At 28.0% G+C, this 20,404-nt stretch overlaps 2 protein-coding genes across 2 annotated transcripts in view; one reads left to right on the top strand and one right to left on the bottom strand.

Moving 5' to 3' along the window:
- LOC132938359 (transformation/transcription domain-associated protein) overlaps positions 1-20,404 on the top strand; it is a 38,911-nt gene that overhangs the window by 11,383 nt on the left and 7,124 nt on the right. Inside the window, exons 16-42 of the mRNA XM_061005146.1 lie at positions 30-178; positions 245-336; positions 454-737; positions 819-1,016; positions 1,078-1,260; positions 1,340-1,538; positions 1,788-2,089; positions 2,674-2,857; positions 4,763-4,995; positions 5,437-5,557; positions 5,649-5,782; positions 5,840-6,001; positions 6,067-6,321; positions 6,398-6,674; positions 6,744-6,949; positions 8,079-8,249; positions 8,730-8,870; positions 8,947-9,273; positions 9,334-9,438; positions 9,514-9,864; positions 12,022-12,170; positions 12,340-12,578; positions 12,682-13,058; positions 13,177-13,449; positions 13,513-13,763; positions 13,823-13,994; positions 14,069-14,236. Coding sequence (XP_060861129.1) covers positions 30-178; positions 245-336; positions 454-737; positions 819-1,016; positions 1,078-1,260; positions 1,340-1,538; positions 1,788-2,089; positions 2,674-2,857; positions 4,763-4,995; positions 5,437-5,557; positions 5,649-5,782; positions 5,840-6,001; positions 6,067-6,321; positions 6,398-6,674; positions 6,744-6,949; positions 8,079-8,249; positions 8,730-8,870; positions 8,947-9,273; positions 9,334-9,438; positions 9,514-9,864; positions 12,022-12,170; positions 12,340-12,578; positions 12,682-13,058; positions 13,177-13,449; positions 13,513-13,763; positions 13,823-13,994; positions 14,069-14,236 — 5,703 coding nt within the window. The remainder of the gene's footprint in view (positions 1-29; positions 179-244; positions 337-453; positions 738-818; positions 1,017-1,077; positions 1,261-1,339; positions 1,539-1,787; positions 2,090-2,673; positions 2,858-4,762; positions 4,996-5,436; positions 5,558-5,648; positions 5,783-5,839; positions 6,002-6,066; positions 6,322-6,397; positions 6,675-6,743; positions 6,950-8,078; positions 8,250-8,729; positions 8,871-8,946; positions 9,274-9,333; positions 9,439-9,513; positions 9,865-12,021; positions 12,171-12,339; positions 12,579-12,681; positions 13,059-13,176; positions 13,450-13,512; positions 13,764-13,822; positions 13,995-14,068; positions 14,237-20,404) is intronic.
- Positions 15,747-17,599, bottom strand: LOC132938531 (beta-1,4-N-acetylgalactosaminyltransferase bre-4-like). The gene has a single exon (XM_061005422.1). It carries the CDS (start codon positions 17,415-17,417, stop codon positions 16,398-16,400), a length of 1,020 nt encoding a protein of 339 aa, XP_060861405.1. The 5' UTR covers positions 17,418-17,599; the 3' UTR covers positions 15,747-16,397.

Genomic DNA, 20,404 nt, shown 5'->3' on the forward strand with positions numbered 1-20,404 from the left:
TCTCAAATATATTTTATTATTACTTTAAGGCTATTGAAACTGCCGCAGAATCACTTAAAACATCAACTGATCCATACTATCGTAAAAAATGTTGGGAAGTAATAAAATCATTTTTAGCGGCATCTGTATTATCAAATGATGATAAATCAGTTTTAATGAAATTTTTTTCTCATCCTAGGTGAGTACATAAGTTGTAGAAATAAGTTTTAAAAAATTAGACTAAATTTTTAAATAATCATTTAAGTTTCAAAGAAGGAAAAATATCAAACTTCCACTCAACAGTTTACAAATATCCAGATCCAGTTGTAAGGAATACTTATGTAATGGCATTAAATGGTAAACATTTTTATCATTATTATTTTAATTTGTTTATTTATATTATTATGTTACAGAAATTATTTAGGGATTAACTGATTCATTAAGATTTATGATTGACTTCTTTATTTGTGATAGGTATTTTTGTCAGTGCAGCAGTTAAAGAACTTAGAGACACAGCTTTAGGAACATTGCTTGATGTTGTAATGCGCTATACTATGGTGGCAATTTCTCAACAAGCTGGACCATTAGTAAACAGTGAAAAAAATGAAAAATGTTCATTTGGTATGGATCCATTAGTGTTAATTGACTCAATGGCAACTGTTATGAGCTATCAAGAAAAAGAACTTTTAAAACCGGCGAGGTTGGCACTAACAATTATTTTAAACACAGCTACAATTATTATGGGATCCAAAGAAAGAGTAATTAAACATTTATTATTTTAATATTATTCAAAATTATGTTAGGTTATATATGCATAGTTAAACAACTGTATTTTTTAGGCATGTCAACTGCCTTATATGGAATACATGGTTGATAAGTTATGTGCTTTATGTTATGATCGTGCTTGGTATACTAAATTTGGAGGATGTTATGCAATACAATTTTTTTATAGCAGCATGTCTTCACAGTGGGTGTTTGAACATTTATATTTATTTGTTAAAGCACAACTCTTTGTTATCATGGATTTATCTGGTGATGTATGTCATATGAGAAGATAAACATTTTAAGTAAAAATTATTTAATGTTTATTTCTAATAGGTTTCTAATGGAGTTTTGGATGAAGCTAAAAAAAATTTAGAAAACATGTTACGGAAAGCAGCATCACCTCTAGATCAGAACTCAGGTTCTCAACTTCAAGCTTTACAGAAAAAGGCTATTCATGAAGTTACTTATGAACTAATTCGTCAAGTAACAAGTCCTAATGATCTACTTAGAAATCATGTATGTATTTTATTATGTACTGCATATATTTATTTAAATATAATCCATTTAAATTTTTTGTTAAATAATTGGTTTATAGTCCACACATTTATTGGGTGTGATAGCATCTGCTCAAGGAATCACTGTAACTCAAGTTATGGAACCGCATAAAGAAGGGTTATCAGAAATCATACCTCTTAGAAAGCATTTATTACGTCATCAAGGATTTAAAGCACAAATTGGGATGATGGAAGGAAACACTTTCTGTACCTCTTTATTACCTCGATTATTTACAATAGGTAAATTAATATAAATTATGTAGAAAAGCGAATTTTATCTTATGTTATTGATTAATTGTTAATTGTTCCATATATTATATTTATTATTTTTACAATCAATATTCTTTAGGTTCTCCGCTGATTTTTATAAAAATAAAACATAATATAAATCATAATAAATATCTTTATAAGTGATTTTTGGTTGATTATTAATTATTTTCATAATTTAAAAAACTTAATTATAATTTCAATGTTTATTTTCAATAACAGATTTGAATATAAAAGAACACAATTTATTTTATCATGAAGTATCCAATCTTTGCGAAGCCAGTGATTCAGCTATGTCTAAGTTACCAGGATATAAAACAATGAATCCTGGACAAATGTTATTATTACGTCAAGCTGGAATGAGAGCGCTTGCTGCTTGTTATTATATTCCTCAACCTGAAGTTAAAAGTAGAATTTTTCATGCTTTATATGGTGCTTTAGATAAAAATAATCCAGATTTACAAGAAACAGCATTTCAATGTTTGAGAAAATTTGTTTCTACTTCACAAATTGATATGCCAATGGTAAGCAAGCCTAACTTAAAAGGTTGGTTATTTATAAATAAACTTTATATTTTTGATCATAAAATTATAGTCTTAGGTTTTTAAACATAAGTTTATATCTCTGTTGTGTCCATCCGTCTGTTAGTTATCATTACATAGTTATGATTGTTTGAAATAAGATTTCATAACTGCGCTTTTATTCAAAGTAAATTCATACTGGCAAGTATTAAAAAATATCAAAATATGAGTATTTAATATAGATTCATGGTAGTCACTAGCCAATATTAAAAATAAAATAGGTAACAAAATATAAAGGTTACCAAATAATTATTTTTAAATTGTATAGTATAGAATTATAGTTCATTGTATTGTATTAAAATATGTTTAGAAACCGAGAATTGCCACAGGTTTGCCTAGTGAGCTTTCCTAACTCTTTATTTTAAAATAAAACAAAATGATCAAAAATATACTTTAGTGCACACATTCAATATGTGTAATAAATATTGAATGTTCAAATGTTCAAAATCACAATTGATAATAAATTTAATCATTCAATAAATTAAAGTGATATAAAAAAACACTAAATTCAATATTATTTATTTTAGGTCCACGAATTGATGAAGAAACAATTAGGAGATTTAGGCGATTATAGAAACTTAACTTTAAGTGGAACAAGGCGTTTATGGTATTTAGTTCAGTTGTTTCCTACCAGCTTTAGTGATATGTTTTGTACACATTTAATGGAAATAATGAAAAAAATGTTTGAAGTTCTAATTCAAACGAAAAAAGGTAATTTTAAATAACCATCGAAGGAAATTGTTGAATGTCTATTATTAAGAGGACGCTCTACCGGCATGCATTGTCTCCGTCTTACAATTCTACAACATATCAAAAAACTGTTTTGTACGGGAAAGAACCGAGAAGGCTACAGTCATACCTAAGAAATGAGATTTTCACCACATAAAAAGGAGAACTTTGGCTGTGCAACGTTGTTTTTATTTTTTGATATCACTTATAACAAAAAAGTTCTTACTGTTTCAAAAATCATTATTGTTTGTGTTTTTAAAACTTGAAAAACTTTTTTCATATGAATGGTATCAAAAAAATAAAAACAACGTTGCTCAGCCAAAGTTGTCCTTTTTATGTGGTGAAAATCTCGTTTTTTAGTTATGTTTGTAGCCTTCTCGGTTCTTTCCCATGCAAAACAGTTTTTGCTATGTTGTATATTTGTAAGACGGAGACAACACATGCAGGTGTAGCGTTCTCTTAAAGAGCAAACTTTGGGGACTTAGAATAAAAATAATAAATTAGGAATTAGAATTATATGCAAACTATGAATAGGTACTAATTTACAAATTTGGCTTAGGATATTTATAAATTATATTAATTTTATAACAAACTAATCATAAGAAACATTAAAACAGGTGCTGATTCAATTTAAATTTTGAAAAAGATATTCTATGAGTACAAAACTAATTTATGATAAAAACTATGGATATACATTTAATAGTTTTTACTTTCTATGATCCACAGCTGTGTTAAACCAAAAATACTAATTGCGTCTCTGAATTTTCCTGAATGTTGGGGCCTTCTACAAGTGTAGGTTAGTAGGCTTTTACAGGCCCAATCTGCCCCTGGCCCCTGATAAATTAAATTTTTATTCTATCTTAAAATGAAAGAAGCAAAGATATTTTCCTAAAATTGAATATTGATATTGTATCAAAATAATATTGTGTTTAAGATGTTAAAGGTGAAAATGTTTGTTTTACCTATAATTCATACATTTTTTTTTTTTATTTATACATAAAAAAAAAAGCGATATTACAAATATTTTCTATTTTTAATATTGACCCAACAAACATCTAGCTGTGAAAAAGCCCCAGACCCCCTCCAAAAAAGTCTGCCTATCAAAGTAATGTTATATCTACATTGCGACCAAATCTGCTCTTTCTTTACTTACTTAATAACCTGAATTATACATAAACACATATGCAGAAAATCTCTGTTAATTGTATTGTTTATCATTTGGCCAGTTTCTGATTTCAATATTTACCCAACAAACATCTAACCTAGCTGTGAAAAAGCCCCAGACCCCCTCCAAAAAAGTCTGCCTATCAAAGTAATGTTATATCTACATTGCGACCAAATCTGCTCTTTCTTTACTTAATAACCTGAATTATACATAAACACATATGCAGAAAATCTCTGTTAATTGTATTGTTTATCATTTGGCCAGTTTCTGATTTTGTATCTTTGGCGTTGTCAATAACTGAAATAGATTAACTGCTATGCCCTCAGATGGTTATTATTATAATAAAAATACCTATACATATGTGCTCTTTCAGTGGCGTTTTGCAATTATTAATCAATATAAGTATAACTATCTAAACATTTTAATACTTAATAATAATATGTAGTAGATTTGCTATACTTCGCAGTCCTATTTTTAATGTCACTTCATGTATTTAGAACTACCCTCCCTAAAGTAGCATTAATTTTAAGAAAATCGCACCCCCCCTCCCTAAAAAAAAAACTGGACTTGCAGCAGTGGCAGTGAACTTATGATAGCATGCTTTATTTTTAAATGGTTAAAGAATGGCAAAGAGCATTTACGCAGTTGAGTGTACGGATCGCGCCACACCAAACCACTAATTAATGTTATAAACTTATATATCAATGTATTTATTAAATTAGGAATTTCAAAGAGCGGAAACTATGAGTCAATAATGGTGATTATTATTGAAATGTATAAACAATTACCTGTAGCCAATTATAGGCACATTGAATCACTATGTAGATTAGTTTTGGATAGTGAAAAAAGTCTTCAGGTGAGCATACTATCTCCATTTCATATACCACTTTTAGGATGTTTGCTTAAATATCCAACTCAAATTGTGCAACTATTTTTACAAGATAATCATATGAAGGTAAGAAATTGTTTAATCAAATATTTAAGAGGACATTGTACCCGCATATGTTGCCTCTGTCTTACTTTTAGGTAAGAACATTATATGTGTCCTTTCATTGGTCTTTTACTATATTTTAATTTTTAAGTGAGTTATGAAAATATAATTATTGATATTTGAAAATACTAATAATTCACTTAAAAATTAAAATATCATAAAAAACAAACGAGAGATCACAGATAACTTTCTTACCTTAAAGTTTAATAATAGGTTATTCACTCTAATATCAAAATTAACAACGCTCTATTGAAACTGGTGAACTAAAATTTGCTATGTCAAATGTTTTTTAAGATGGGAGACAACATAATGCGGGTAAAATGTCCTCTTAAGACAAAAAGTATTTTATTTTAATGATTTATAAACAAGAATAATTAATAATGTTATAATTATTTTATGATATAGGAACCCAATTGGGTAAAATATTTACACATGATGATTGCCAATGAAAAATGCCAAACAATACGAGAAGCTCTTCAAGGTAGTGGACGTAGGCTTAATGAGTTAATTACAACTTCTCATTCGGGTGACTATATACTATTATACATTTATTTCCAATTAATATACATTTACAATTATTTTTCATTAAGGACATTTTGTTTGATACATTTATTTAGATTCTACTAAAGTTATTGAATATGAAACTGTTAGAATTATCAATTCTATTGTACGGCTAGATAAAAAATGGATTTATAATCAAACCGATTTAATTATATCATTATCAGAACTGTGGGCGTCTGAACACTACCAAGTAAAGAAATAATTATTAAATTAATATAAATAAAAATTAATTTTGTAATTTTTAAAGGAACATTTTTTGAATCCTGGATATCTTGAATTCTCTCACTGGAATGAGCCAAAAATGTTAGCAAAAGTGTTACTTCAGTACTTTATTCATAATCCTAATCAAGTAGATTTACTTTTTCATTTGATCAAAGCATTCTGTTTTAGATTTATATCTGATTTTCAGGCAAGTTAAAATTAAAAACTATTTTAAAATAGTATTTTATTTATATCAGTTAATTTTTTTTTTAGTTTTTAAGAATGTATTTAGAAGAAACGGTTGCTAAAACCTTCTCTCCTCAATGGAAACGTACAGCATTCTTTCGTTTTGTTGAAATATTTCAAGATAATAACATGAGTAATCATTTCAAATCCAAAATCTTACAGTATATCATACTACCTTCAGTTTCGGCTAGTTATGAAAATAATGAACAACAAGCCTTAATTCATGGTACATCAGATCCATCAGATTCAACTGGAAACATTGTTACATCTTATATATATCAGGTATTACACTATTTTTATATTTCAAATAAATTCAGCTTAAATGTATGTCAAAATTAATTAATTACATTTTTTCTAGTTAATTGTACATGAAGTACCACCAGGAATTGGTGAAGACAGCATACGCATTCATCTATTACAACTTGGATGTATGTTAGTTGATGATTTTCCTGTTAATAAAGAAAGTGCATTTAGTCCAGATGGACTCTGTGAAAATTTAAAACGAGTAATGAGTTATGCTTGGCCATGTTTATTAGAAAAATCTTGTGTTGATCCAACTGCTCGTTACAGTGGCCATTTGTTACTGTCATATATAGTTGCTTCATATCATGTTAATAGTCGAATAATTTTACAAGGTATAAAATTAAAAAATTGTTTTGATAACAGATATATTATATAGGTACTTAACATTTTGAATTTTATAGTATTTCATGAACTACTTAAAGCATATCATGTTGAAGTGAGAATTGTTGTACGACAAGCATTGGATTTGATAACACCTGCACTATCTATTCGTATGAACAATGGAAATAAATTATTATGTCAGTGTACAAAGAAAATTATTGTTGAAGAAGCCCATTTGATGCAACAACTATTCCATGTGTTACATTTGGTTGTCAGACATTACAATGTAATTTTTAATTAATTTATATTTATATATAGTTACTTCTTTTTAAAATTTGTCTCAGCCTTAAAAAATCATATTTTAGTGTATAAAGTAAAGATTCTTGTGTTGAGAATCACAACATTTGTCACTATACTCTATTGAAGTTTAGAAAGCATCTTGGTGGTGATACATTTTTTATGTCAGAGCATTTTAGGGTGTATCCAGTGGTCGGGAGTAGCGCGCTAATTGTAGCGACGCTACAGTAGCATGCTACTTTATTTGTAGCTATAGACGTAGCATCGCTAGATTATGCCTTAGATAGCGAAATACTATAGCGCGCTAAACATTTCCGGTTAGCGTAGCGAAAATTATCATTATTTTGTCGCTATCTTCAATCTAATTGGTGATTATTAAAATATCAATTATGATTATATTTTTTCATTTATATTATGATAATGATTAGTGTATTAGTGAAGTTTTTGTCCTGGGTCCTGTCCAGTGACCAAATATCAAATCAGTACAAACTACAAACACTAGTTTTGAATAAGAACATTTTAAAAAATGTAGCAAATAAGTAGCGCGCTACATTTAGACAATAGCGTTAGAAGCAGCGCTCTATATTTAAAAAAAAGTAGCGATAGCAGTAGCGAGTTACTTTTTTGGGGGGAGTAGCTGTAGCGTTAGCGTGCTACAAAAAACTAGTAGCATCCCAATCACTGGGTGTATCTATGTTGCAAGTAACTGATTTCTCTTTCTCCAACCCATAAAGAGTATGTTTTAAAGATCCTTCTTTATAAAGTTTTCATTTTAACTTAAGTATTGAAATTAAAAATTAAACCAATTCATAAATACATTTTTATATTTGTAAAGAAATATAAATTATTAAAACTTTTTTTTTTTGATCTTAAGCATTGATAACTATGGCCATTAGAATTTTATTTGGGGGGGGGGGGTTATGGTTAGTTGAGGAACATGTACATGTAGGGCAAGGATTTGTCACTACAAACCCGTGGTGATCACCCATCCGGGTTATAGCAACGCCGGCTGATGCTTGACCTCGGAACACGTTAGTGACATACCAACCACCAAGTCACACCAGGCTCCTAATTAAATTTTGTTTGTTAGTAATACATGTTAAGTTGTTATTTTATAGGTATATTATCCAATCAGACATAGACTTATTCAACATATGTTAAATGCAATGCAGAGATTAGGTTTTATGTCATCTGCCACTTTTGAACACAAAAAATTAGCTGTAGAAATGGCTGAAGTTATTATAAAATGGGAATTACAGCGAATTAGAGATGAAAATAATGCAGCCGAGGTAAATGTTTCAAACCATTATAAATATTTATATGGTCTTTGCTTTTCCCTTTTTCTTGTTTCTAATTTTTGAATCAACTCCAAGACAAGTCTTTTTTTGTTAATATATAACTATTATTTCTGTTTTTAGCCAAATCAAATTTACAATACTTTTTTATATATTATATTACAGTTATTTTTTTTTTCTGGTGAATTTATAAAATGTATGTACCACAAATTTAATATTTACACAATATTATTATAATTTTCATGTTTGGCAATTATTGTAATAAATACATATTATACATTATCACAACACATCATTTGTCCATACGTTATTTGACTCATTATAATATGTTTTCCAATTCCTCTTACTCTTGCATATTAACTAACTTTAAAATAATAATATATTTAAATTCTTTTTTTTTATTCTAAACTTTGTTCAACCTAGTATTGGTGTATATTTATAGTATACTTAAAAATATTATATTATATATTTTAGAATTCTATGGAAGGATTTGTAAAAAAAATTAAACTTGAACCTTCAGTCCTATTACAATCGGATGATAATGACAAAGATATACCTATTAACAAAAATGATTTTGCAGTTGTTTTCAACTTTTTAGCCAAAATTTCTTGTCAGGTTTGTTTTTTAATTTTTATCGTTTATTAATAAATTTGAATTATTTATTCATTTGTGAAAAATTTCATAATTTTAGGTAAATGATGGTGTTGCTGGAGGTTTGGCAGAGCTATTATCTAAACGATGTATTGCATTATTAAGAACTGCTTTGAAGTCAGAAGCTTTAATGTCCAGATGTATTGATACAATCAAATTAGCATGGATGGACAAAACATTTTATGCTGTATCAACTTTGGAACCAGCTGCTAATAATCCTACTACTGCCATGTCTGTTGCAAATATTGCATCAGCGTTTGATGTCTTAACATTTTTTTTAACGACATTACCAAAAGAACAATTTTTAATCGCAATTAAACCACTTCAAAAAGCATTATATGAATGCATTAGTACTACTAATATGAAGGTAATTGCAATAAAAATATATTTATTATTACATTTTTATTTTGTATACATATTATTTTAGATTGGACGAATGGCACATGCATTTCTTACACGTTTAATTTATAGTTTCCCTATGATAAAACCTTATCTTAATGAACTTGAAGAACTATATATTTTAATAAATGTGGTATGTTATTGTGTTCATTACATTGTGTTTAATACTTTAATATTATAAAAATTAATTATTATCTGTAAATTTCAGTTAATTGATGAAAGTTTAAACAATTTTGAGAAAAATATATCACAAAATTATAATCGATTTTTAACATGTGTAATAATGTTAAAAGCTGCGAGTGCTAACAATGCAGCTTTTATTGATAACTTGTCTTCACGATTTGTACATGTTCTACAAAAAGTATGTCGTGAACAGCCACAATCTACAAACACAGAGTCTTCAATGGGAATAAGTGAGCTAGTTATTCAAAGTTTAGATTTGATGAAAAACAGAGTTACAAACATGCACATTGAAACTCGAAAAACATTTATTGGGACTATCCTTGTTGGATTGATTGAAAAAACAAATGATTCAAGAATAATGAAAACAATTTTAAAAGTATGTTTTATGATTTTTTTTTTTTTTTGTTCCATTAGAAATAATACAAAAAAGGTGGGTAAGTGGATGTCGCTCTGCTGTTCAGTAGGTTACGGGTCACTGTAATGGATGGTGTTAAATTTGAATTCAATGATATAATATCATTGTATAAGAAAAACGATTCTGAGCGAAAACGGTCAGTCAGCCTATGATATTACCAAGTATATTCGATGATATTATTGTGAAAAAAGTAATTTATATATAACCTATTTACGTGGAGCCTAAGAGCCTTGTTTTCAATTTTCAATCCTTAGCTATAAAAGTTGAACATTTTATAAATTTTTAACTACAAAATAATTATTAATTATAAATTTGATAAATTTTATCAAAATTTGAACTTTAAATGCTTATAAAAAAAAAAGTATGCCTATGTTATTTTTAATATTTTTCAACTGCTATTAGAACGATATATCAGGAGCCTTATATTAAATTTTCACGCTTTTTTACCCATCAAATAAAATTTTATTGATATTTATAGAAAAAAAAACTAAAATATTCTGACAATGTCTATAAACAGCTCAAATAGAGTCAAATTATTTTCAAAATTTTATCGTGTATAGAAAATGCTAATACAAACATTCAGTGAAATTTCAAGTATCTACAGTCATACGTTTGTTAATTACAACAAAATAAGAAAATTGTTACATGAGAAATCGAGTGAATATCAAATGTTGTGAAAATATGAATTTCAAACGCTCATAAAAATTTAATTTATGTTTCTTGTAGACATTTTTATTTTTGATTAAGGTAGACAAACTTATGAATAATCTTGTATTACATTTTCAAATCTTAGATTTAAAAAGAAAAATTTTTATGAATTCTCAACTCAAAATAATTTGCTAATTTTCGTGATTTTTCCGTATTGTGTCAAGATTTGAACTTTAAATGGTTATAAATAAAAACTGTGACTAAGGATTTTTAATTTTTTTCATCTGCCTTTGAAACAATAACCTAGGAGCCTTCTATTAAATTTTCAAGCTTTTTTACCCAACAGATAAAATTTTATTGATATTTATAGACAAAAAAACTAAAAAAAAGTCCGTAAACAGCTCAAAATAAGTTAAAATATTTGGAAAATGTTATGGTGCATAGAAAATGCTAATATAAATGTTCAGTCAAAATTTCATGTACCTACAGTCATTTGTTTTAGAGTTAAACCAAAAATCAAAATCGATTTTCTCGAAAACAGATTTTGCGTAAAAATTCCCGTTTTTCCTTAATTTTTCTTTTGTTTTTCATGTCCCGTTTGAAAACTACTGAGAAATTTTTACTTTTGAACCCCCCTCCTCTCCTCCCCCTCCCCAAAGTACCAACTAGACTCACTTTTCTATCTTAAAAGTTACTGTTGAAAAAAATCCAAACACTTACTGTCCTATAAGGTGATGACATACACAAAAAAAACCAAAAAAAAAACACACATCATTGTAAAATCAATACATTCATCGCTTCGCTCAGAATCTAAAATGTACAATAAGAAATTTACTTTGAGGAAAACCGAAAAACTACTGGCTACTGACATTTTATTTTTTTATATATAAATTGAATTTATTATCATAACATCAAAGGTAAAAGAGTTCTCTTCAGCACTATCTGTTGAGACGATGGAGGGAGGTTTAGAGAAAAGTTCATTATTATTATAAGCGTATTTCAATAGTTATGAAAGTTTTTATATAGGGGACATTACACATTGGTTTGTTGGGATTGTTAGTAGCCTATCAAAATATTTTGTTTATTATTGAATCAAATAAAATAAATTAACATATTAAAACATTTTAGCAATAAACAGATGAACAATACTAAATAAATCAATAAATAAATACTGATTAAAAAAATATAAGGTCCCTGCTGAATACAAAATGTTGGTGTAAAAATATATTTTGCAAAGCTCAATAACTAAATGAGCTCTATTGCTTGAGAATCTGTAAATGGGATATATTTTACACTAAATTATTTAATTAATACTAATTAAATAACTTGGTAGTCTTGGTTTATATTTATATTTGTGTTGTTTGGTTTGATATTTTTAAATATAACAAACCAATCTATTATAATAGAAAAATGTCTAGTTCAATATTTAAATATAATTATAAGCTTTAATTATAGTGTTATGTATTTTAGATGTTAGAAGAATGGATGCATAATCCTCCAAATGAGGGACCTAATTTACGTGAAAAATCTATACTTTTGGTAAAAATTATGCAGCATATTGAAAAAAAGTTTCCTGATCTAAATGCTCAATATTTAGATATTATTATTCACATTTATAGGTAAATTTTTTAAAGCTAACAATTTTTATGTCCAAGATTTAATTTATACTCTATAAAAAATGGTTATACATTTATAATTAATACCTACATTGCATTGTTAATTGTTTTTATTATTAAATAGTAAATACTAAATATCATAATAAACTATTTCAATCAAAATATTTTTCAGAGATGAGGAATTACGTAATTCAGAACTTGGGCATAAATTGGAAGCAGCCTTTTTAAGTGGTTTACGTTGTTCACAACCTGCTGTCCGTGAAAAATTTTTCACTTTATTCAATCAACAAATTAATACTAGATTGCCAGAACGTTTGTTATACATAGTGAGTTCACAAAACTGGGAACCAATGATGACTCATTACTGGATAAAACAATGCATTGAATTATTATTAGCTACAGTTGATCCAAGTATGAAACTTTATCTTATAAATTAATATCAGACAGTGTTTACATTTTTATTTTTTTCTACCCATGACTATTAAAATTTATTTTATTTTTTATTGTGTTTTAGATTTATCCGTGACATTAAAAAATTCAAATTCATCAACTTCATCAAAATTACCAACAATTAGAGAATTAGTCAATAACTGTGATACTTCATTCATTGAAGAAATTTTTAATACTAATGAAGATATTGGAGTCAAATCAGAGTATGCAATGGACACTGATCAAATAGTGACTGATAACATTGAAGTTGTCGAGGGTGGAAAATTAGAACCATTGATTAGCAGACACATCAAATTTATGGATAATCTAGAAGCGATGAAACTTGGAGACATCTGTTCAGCCATAGCCCAACTGTGTCATATGGATTCAAGCTTAGCAGAAAAAATTTGGCTTGTGTTATTTCCTGCAATTTGGGAGTCATTAAATTCCACACAAAAAACTGTAATTACTCAAAATTATTTTAATGCTATAATACCATTAATTATGTGTACATTTTACATGTATTCATGTATATTAAATCATCAAGTAAAATTGGTTCTTTATAAATTTATTATTTTAGATATTATTACCTGAAATTAATCAATTTATTGTAAGTGGTATACATGTTGTTCAAAGAGATGTTCATCCAAGTGTTATATCTACATTCTTTGAAGCATTATTTCAATGCCAACCAAAAATACATTTTAAACCAAGTGTCATGTTGTATATTGGTAAATCTCATAATTTATGGCACCGTGTAACTTTGTCATTAGAAAAAATGATGATAGATAATAACTTTGAAGTAACAAAACAAGATTGTTATGAATTTGAACCAGAAATATCTCCACAGAGAGTACGTTCTTACACATCAATTTTTAATTAAAATGTTTGCCTTATCCTAAATATATGTTTATAGGATGTCATTGATACATTAGCAGAGATGTACAAACAGCTTAAAGAAGAAGACATGTGGGCTGGTTTGTGGCAAAAACATGCTCAATATCGAGAAACTAAAATTGCTCTTGCGTTAGAACAACAAGGGTTATTTGAACAAGCTTTATCTACTTATGAATCTTTAATTGAAAAATATCAAAGTGAATTTTCCAGTTCTCCTGCATCAGTCATGATTTTAAGTGAAGCACGCTTATGGGAATCACAATGGATTAGGTAAGTAATTAATTTCCAATGAGATATATTTATATACATTTCAACATTATATGTTAAAGATGTTCAAAAGAGCTCAATCAGTGGGACATTTTACTTGAATATTCAAAACTTAATGGTCATCTCAACCCATTTTTAATACTAGACAGTGCTTGGCGTATACCTGATTGGCTTGTAATGAGTGAAGCTTTGAGTTGTGTTGATAATACATGCCCTAAAGAATTTTTGTGGAAGGTATTGTAAAAATATTTTGTTTTATTATAATTTTATTATTTTCAAAAGTATTAACATTTACTTTTATTTATTAGATGTATTTATACAGAGGGTTTTTAGCGATTTGTCATCCAGATGAACCAAATTTACCATATGTTACTCGAAATGTAGAAATGGCTAGCATACATGTAATTAGAGAGTGGAGACGATTACCACATATTGTATCACATATACATTTGCCATATCTTCAAGCTTCCCAACAGGTAAATAAAAAATAAAATAAATACATATTATAAATGGTTCAATGCAATCAATGATACATGTAGTATCTGAGTAGACAATTATTAGTATTTTCATTAAATTAAGTAACTGATTATTTAAATGAAGAAGCTTTATCATTTAAAACCTAGTAATAACTTTGATATTTCTATATTTTATTATGAAACCTATTTTACTTCATACATACTTTACGTAACTTACTAACTAAATAATTGTGCTCTTCTGCATTTTTTTTATTTATTAAATAGAAGCACAAAAAAACTGTTTAAAATTAATGTTGATATTGAGTTTTATTGATTTTAACGAAAAAAAATTATTTTAAGCGCAATAGCCATTGTAATAATAGTATTACATTTTAGTAGGAGTACTGCCTCTAGATGATATCTTCTCAATCTCTTTTCAAATTATTATAATTTATAATACTATATGCCTCGATTAAACAAATTGTACCATTTTGTGTGCCTTTATTTTTTTCAAATAATAAGAAAAAAATTTATTTGGGGAAAAAAGTGGTAGCGGTGTCGTATGCTATCTACGCACTGAATGTTATCTACACATTGCTATTTACGTATAAATTATGTCGTATGCTATCTACGCACAATTAAAGTTGAAAAGTATTTTTCATATCAATAAAAAATGTTTCAAACTTATTTGTTGTGTTTATGGAGCGCCACCATTCTTCTTTAAGCTGCCTTTCCAGCAAATGAGTGGCACCATGCGATTTTATACCATATTTCACCTTTATATGTCGCCAATAACATTCCATAGTTTGAGTTTCAGCTCCTGTTTGTGGATCAATGAAATTAATTTTATGATTTACGGTATTGTGGATATAGCCATGATCGTTTAAACAGCTGTAAGCTTTCCATTCATCTGAAAAAATGGTCGTCCCTGGCTCAATTTCTCTTTTAATAATTGGAAGCAAAGTGGGGCGGTCTCTTTTTTGAACGATAAACAATCGATGTTCTACTATATTATCACGTCTACAACACATTCCAAACACCCACGGCCCCTGTACGCGTATACCGTAATTTCGATTAGTTATTTCAGTATCAGTATCAGAACTGCTAGATCCTGATTCTACAATTTCTTCTCTAGGTTGACGATCTCCTAGAAGGTATTTGTAGATAGCATACGACACCGCTACCAAAAAGGTTATAGGATTATGTTTTTATTTATATTACAGATAGTATTGCTACCAATTAATTTTATCTAAGATATTGTTCAGCCATTCGTAAATGGGTATATATAATTAAATTTTTTAAATATTTATGAAAAACAATTAAGTACAAAGATAATTCGTTTATTACAACAACAAGAAAACTATAATTATGATAAATATTTTCATTTAATCATTACAATAGTATTTATTACATAGTACATTGTATATAGTGTATAGTACATGAGTATAATAGTATTTATACATACTATAATATTAGTACAAAACTAAAAATATGAATTATAAAATTCTTTAATAGATAAATAAGATCTTGATTCATCCATGTACATCAATTTTATTTTTATTATAATTTATAAGTACAATTTTACATAAAAGTGGAATATGAACATAATTACCTAACTAATTGTAATATAATATGCAATATTAACAATTTTGATATTCTACCCCAATTAAAAAATACCACTATTCTCACTTTACTTCTTGCTGTATTTACATTTATGTTTAAATTTAAGATCAGACTTATTTAAAAATGTATAAAACTTTTTATAATGCAAACATACACTTTGAAGTATAGTAAATAACTTAATTTAATAATTCAAAACACATTTATTTAGAGTTGGACATAGTAAGGTTCCTAATTTAATTGTAGACTATGTAATATTGGTTAAATTATAGTTAACATAACCTTGTGTTAGTTGTAAAATAAGTAGTTTTTTTGAAAGGCTTATAATGATCAATTATATACATGATTATCCAATATAATACTTAAATATATTGAACTAACCTAAAAATGGTGAAAGTAGTAAAAATATAAATAAAAAAACTTTGATACACATAATGATTTCCATTGTCTAATATTATGACTATTGACTATATTAAATAAATGTATAGTAAGACAAGGAATGAGTTACGCTCTCATGCAGATCCATGCCAGCTTCTTGTATTTAATAGTTACTATATTTATTTTAAATGTTAACTAATATTCTTGTATATAATGGTAATTGTTCATATTTGATCAAATTGTAAGTAACTGAATCAACACCATCTGTATAAAATCGTTTTGGGCCATTTCTTAAATATTTCATTCTATTTTCATTTGGTGTTTCTTTTTCGTGTGTTAACATTGTATATCTTGATATAAATGATGGATATCGACAAACTCTATAGCCTCTATGGTAAACTCTGTTAAACAGATCATCATCTTCGCCACCCCATCCGTAAAACACATTTGAAAATCCATTAATGTCATGAAATTGTCTTCGCGTCATTGCAATAGCACCACCAAATATATTATAATATGGTAATTTATAATTAAAAACATTTATACTAGTGCTCATGTGTCTTGGACAGCTTGTACAACCATAAATATTATTTATATTTTCTGGCATAAGATCAACATCATGAAAAATAAAACACCCAGCAAGAGAACGCATTGTAACCTCTCGATAACCAACATTAAATAATTTTCCGCGGTTAAATTCAGCATCAAATGTTTGTTCTATAACATATATTTGATAATGTATATTTTGCTTTTGTAAAAATGAATGCATATGATATAAAAAGGTTAAAAGTTGTTCTGTTCGATTCCGATAGCATACTATGATTGCAGTATGATGTTGAGGTATACAATGTTTTGGCATCCATTCTCCACCTGAAGAAACAGATTGCTTAATAAAGTCTAATTGTGTACTGCTGACCGTTTTTTGCACATTTATAAGACTTATTTCTTCATTAATTTCAACGATTGGGCATGTACTAATATTGAGAAGTTCATATTCACCAGCACTGGTCTTGACTAAAAAGCTTGGAATATCAATTGAATTTATGTAAATTATTGATGGAAACAAAATAAAATATGCAACAATACCAATAACTAAAAAAATACTTATCACACAAACTCTTAAGATCCAATACATTAATAATTTTCTTTTAATATATTTTAAGATGAGATTCATTTTACATGATTTATTGATACTATTCGTCATTAGTCACTAGTAACTTAACATTAACTAAGTAGTAACTACAATTTAAAATTTAAAAATCACATAATTATTAATTACATAAAATATAATAAATACACCAATAATCGACCTACATATTAATATTATATCACAGAATAAAATTATTCAGATTATATTATTAATTATTATCTATCTAATTATAAATTTTAATTTTTTATGAACCATGATAAGGAAAAATACGTTTAAATAATTTGTAAATATAACCTCAATGTTTATAATAATTAATCAAAGACACAGTTGTGAAATGATAGTACCACGGCTTTAGCTGATAGCTGAAGATGATATAATGGTCTGGAAACGAGCAGCAGCTTATCACTGCCACGAATGTATGTACAAGAGGCAAAGTGCGGGGGGTCGTAATATGTTCCTAGAGTTTACAGCGCCCTCTGTATAAAATACGGACCAAGATACAAATTGTGAAGTCAAATAAAACCACCGGTAGCACTGAAAACTTCAAGAACAGTATTCTTCTCAGGTGACATCTTTTCGTGGCCGCCCCCCGACCCCCGCCGACCATGTCATTTCCAGTCCATTTTATCCGCGATAGAAGCCTATAATTTCTATCTAAAGCCTTGGAAAGGACTGGAAACGAACCTTTGTCAATTGATCAAGATCTGTTATGGAAAGTTAACGAGCGATCTTCGCGACAAAAATTAGTCACTGTACAGTGTACATAGTAATAGAACAGTGTAGGATTGTAGGAAGCTGGTGAAAAAGATAGATACTAGGAGATGGCGCTACAATCGCTCGTGGATCTTTTCATTATACAGTGCACTATTGTTCGTTTCCAGCATTAACTAAGAAGATATCTTCTTAGTTCATGGTTTCCAGTCATACATTAATCATACATGACAAAATAAATAGGTATGCTATCAACGTAACTAATATTGGTCGAGAACGCGCACCCCTTCCGCACTTCGCCAAGAACTGTGACGTAATCCGTCTCACCAGCGGAAATAATAATATATAATATCGGAGAACGGATGACGTAATTTTTGTGGTGGGAGAACACACAGTTGCGTATCACAAAGTTGATAGCATACCTATATTTATTTTGTCATGTTAATCTTAGTCCATGGATAGTAAGTTGTACTCAAGGTGTATCAGTTAGATACCTATTTTAAATATTATACATATTTTATACACATGTTTAAATGCGTAATCGTACACGTTTCAAAATCCAAGTAGGGACATGATTCAAAAAAATGCATATATTTTCCAAAAAACGTAAAAAACATGAAGAATCCCTATACCCCGAGGGTTAAAATAGCGATCCTAGCGTACGCAGTGCACATTTTTTTATACATCTTAAAATACTCATAACTCGCTTTAAAATTAAAATATACTAAATAGCCCATGAGGTTGCCTAGATAATAATCTTACCTTTAGATTTTATAAGAGGTCAATTCACTCTAATTTTTAAATTAACGGAGTTACGCGTGTTTTGCTGAGCGTAAAATTTGCCATGTTACGCACTTGTAAGACGGAGACAACACATGCGGGTATAACGTCCTCAAATGGTTAAATTTGTTTTTTTTTATTCATCGGATTTTAGTACTGTTAGATTAGAATAGGATTTTGTATAAATTGATTATATTATATTATATTAATAATTATAATTATAATAATTTATATTATATTAATCCACCGTAGGTGGAATTAAGTAAAAACGACAAACTTGGTACAACTTTGATAATTTAGAGTTAAATCATACACTTACGTACAAACAGCACGGGGTCCACAATCTACCGCATGTAGATTGCCTACCTGATAATGTACTGCTGCGAATCAGAATTTTTATTCCGGGCAACGGAAAAGTTAAGATTAATTTTGAACACCATACACCGAATATAAAATTACGAATTGAACAAAGTTTGAGTCATATAGAGTTGATACATTTAACGGGAAACGAAGTGCACGGGACCAGCTAGTATACTATAGCGTACACTAAATGGAACAACATTTGATTTTTTTTATATATAATTATTAATTATTCCGATATCGTAATAATTAGTATTTTTTATCATACCCAAATAGTTCGACAATTCAAGTAATACGGTTTATTGAAGCGGTTTACAGTAAAACTACCTATTATAAAAATTGTAGAGAAGAACTTTTCTAACAATCGTAAGAAGCCCGATCTTTGATATTTTTATTAATTAATTAAATAATTAATCGATAAAAAGTTAAAAACCGTGTTAATTAAGTAATTAAGTAGTAAAAATGTTTAACTTGAATATTAATAGATTTTGTCATATTACATATTATATTTTTAGTATTAATTACAAATTTAACTATATAACCTTAAATCTATAGGTACAGAAAAATATTAGAAATAAAAATCAGTTTTGACTTAAATTTGAAAAAATTTATTTATTTGTTTAATTTTAAAGATTATTTATGATATAAAAAGATTGTAGTGTTTTGATGCATAAACAATAGTAAAAACATAGTATAATTATAATATTTTTGCCTATTTAAAAATAGCTGAATGTTAGTGCAATTCTGCAATGGTATAGACCAGCGGTTCTTAACCTGTGGTCCTCAGCCCCCTGGAGGTCGGCGATACTCATGTCGGGGGTCTGTGGCAGCCTTAACACATAACATACGTCAATAAGTGACATGAATGCATTATTACAATATTGTTGGATTATTATTATTATTTTTTTCATATATATAATATGTAGATTCTACACCAAATAATTGTATTATTAATATTTATTAAGTAAAATCAGTTTTTCCCGTTCATACGAAATGTATATGCGTACAGCACTGTAGTCTCGGAAGTCTTATATTTACTGCCACTAAGTGCAGCTGATCGATCGTAGTCAACTATGGTTTTATACATATTACATTTTTATGAAAAATTATATGGAATAAAATAATTATAAATGTGTATGTTTTGTTATATAAAATAATGATTATAATTTTGGTTATGATAATATGAGATG

The sequence above is a fragment of the Metopolophium dirhodum genome, chromosome 2 (assembly GCF_019925205.1).
Source record: "Metopolophium dirhodum isolate CAU chromosome 2, ASM1992520v1, whole genome shotgun sequence".
Classification (NCBI taxonomy): Eukaryota; Metazoa; Arthropoda; class Insecta; order Hemiptera; family Aphididae; genus Metopolophium; species Metopolophium dirhodum.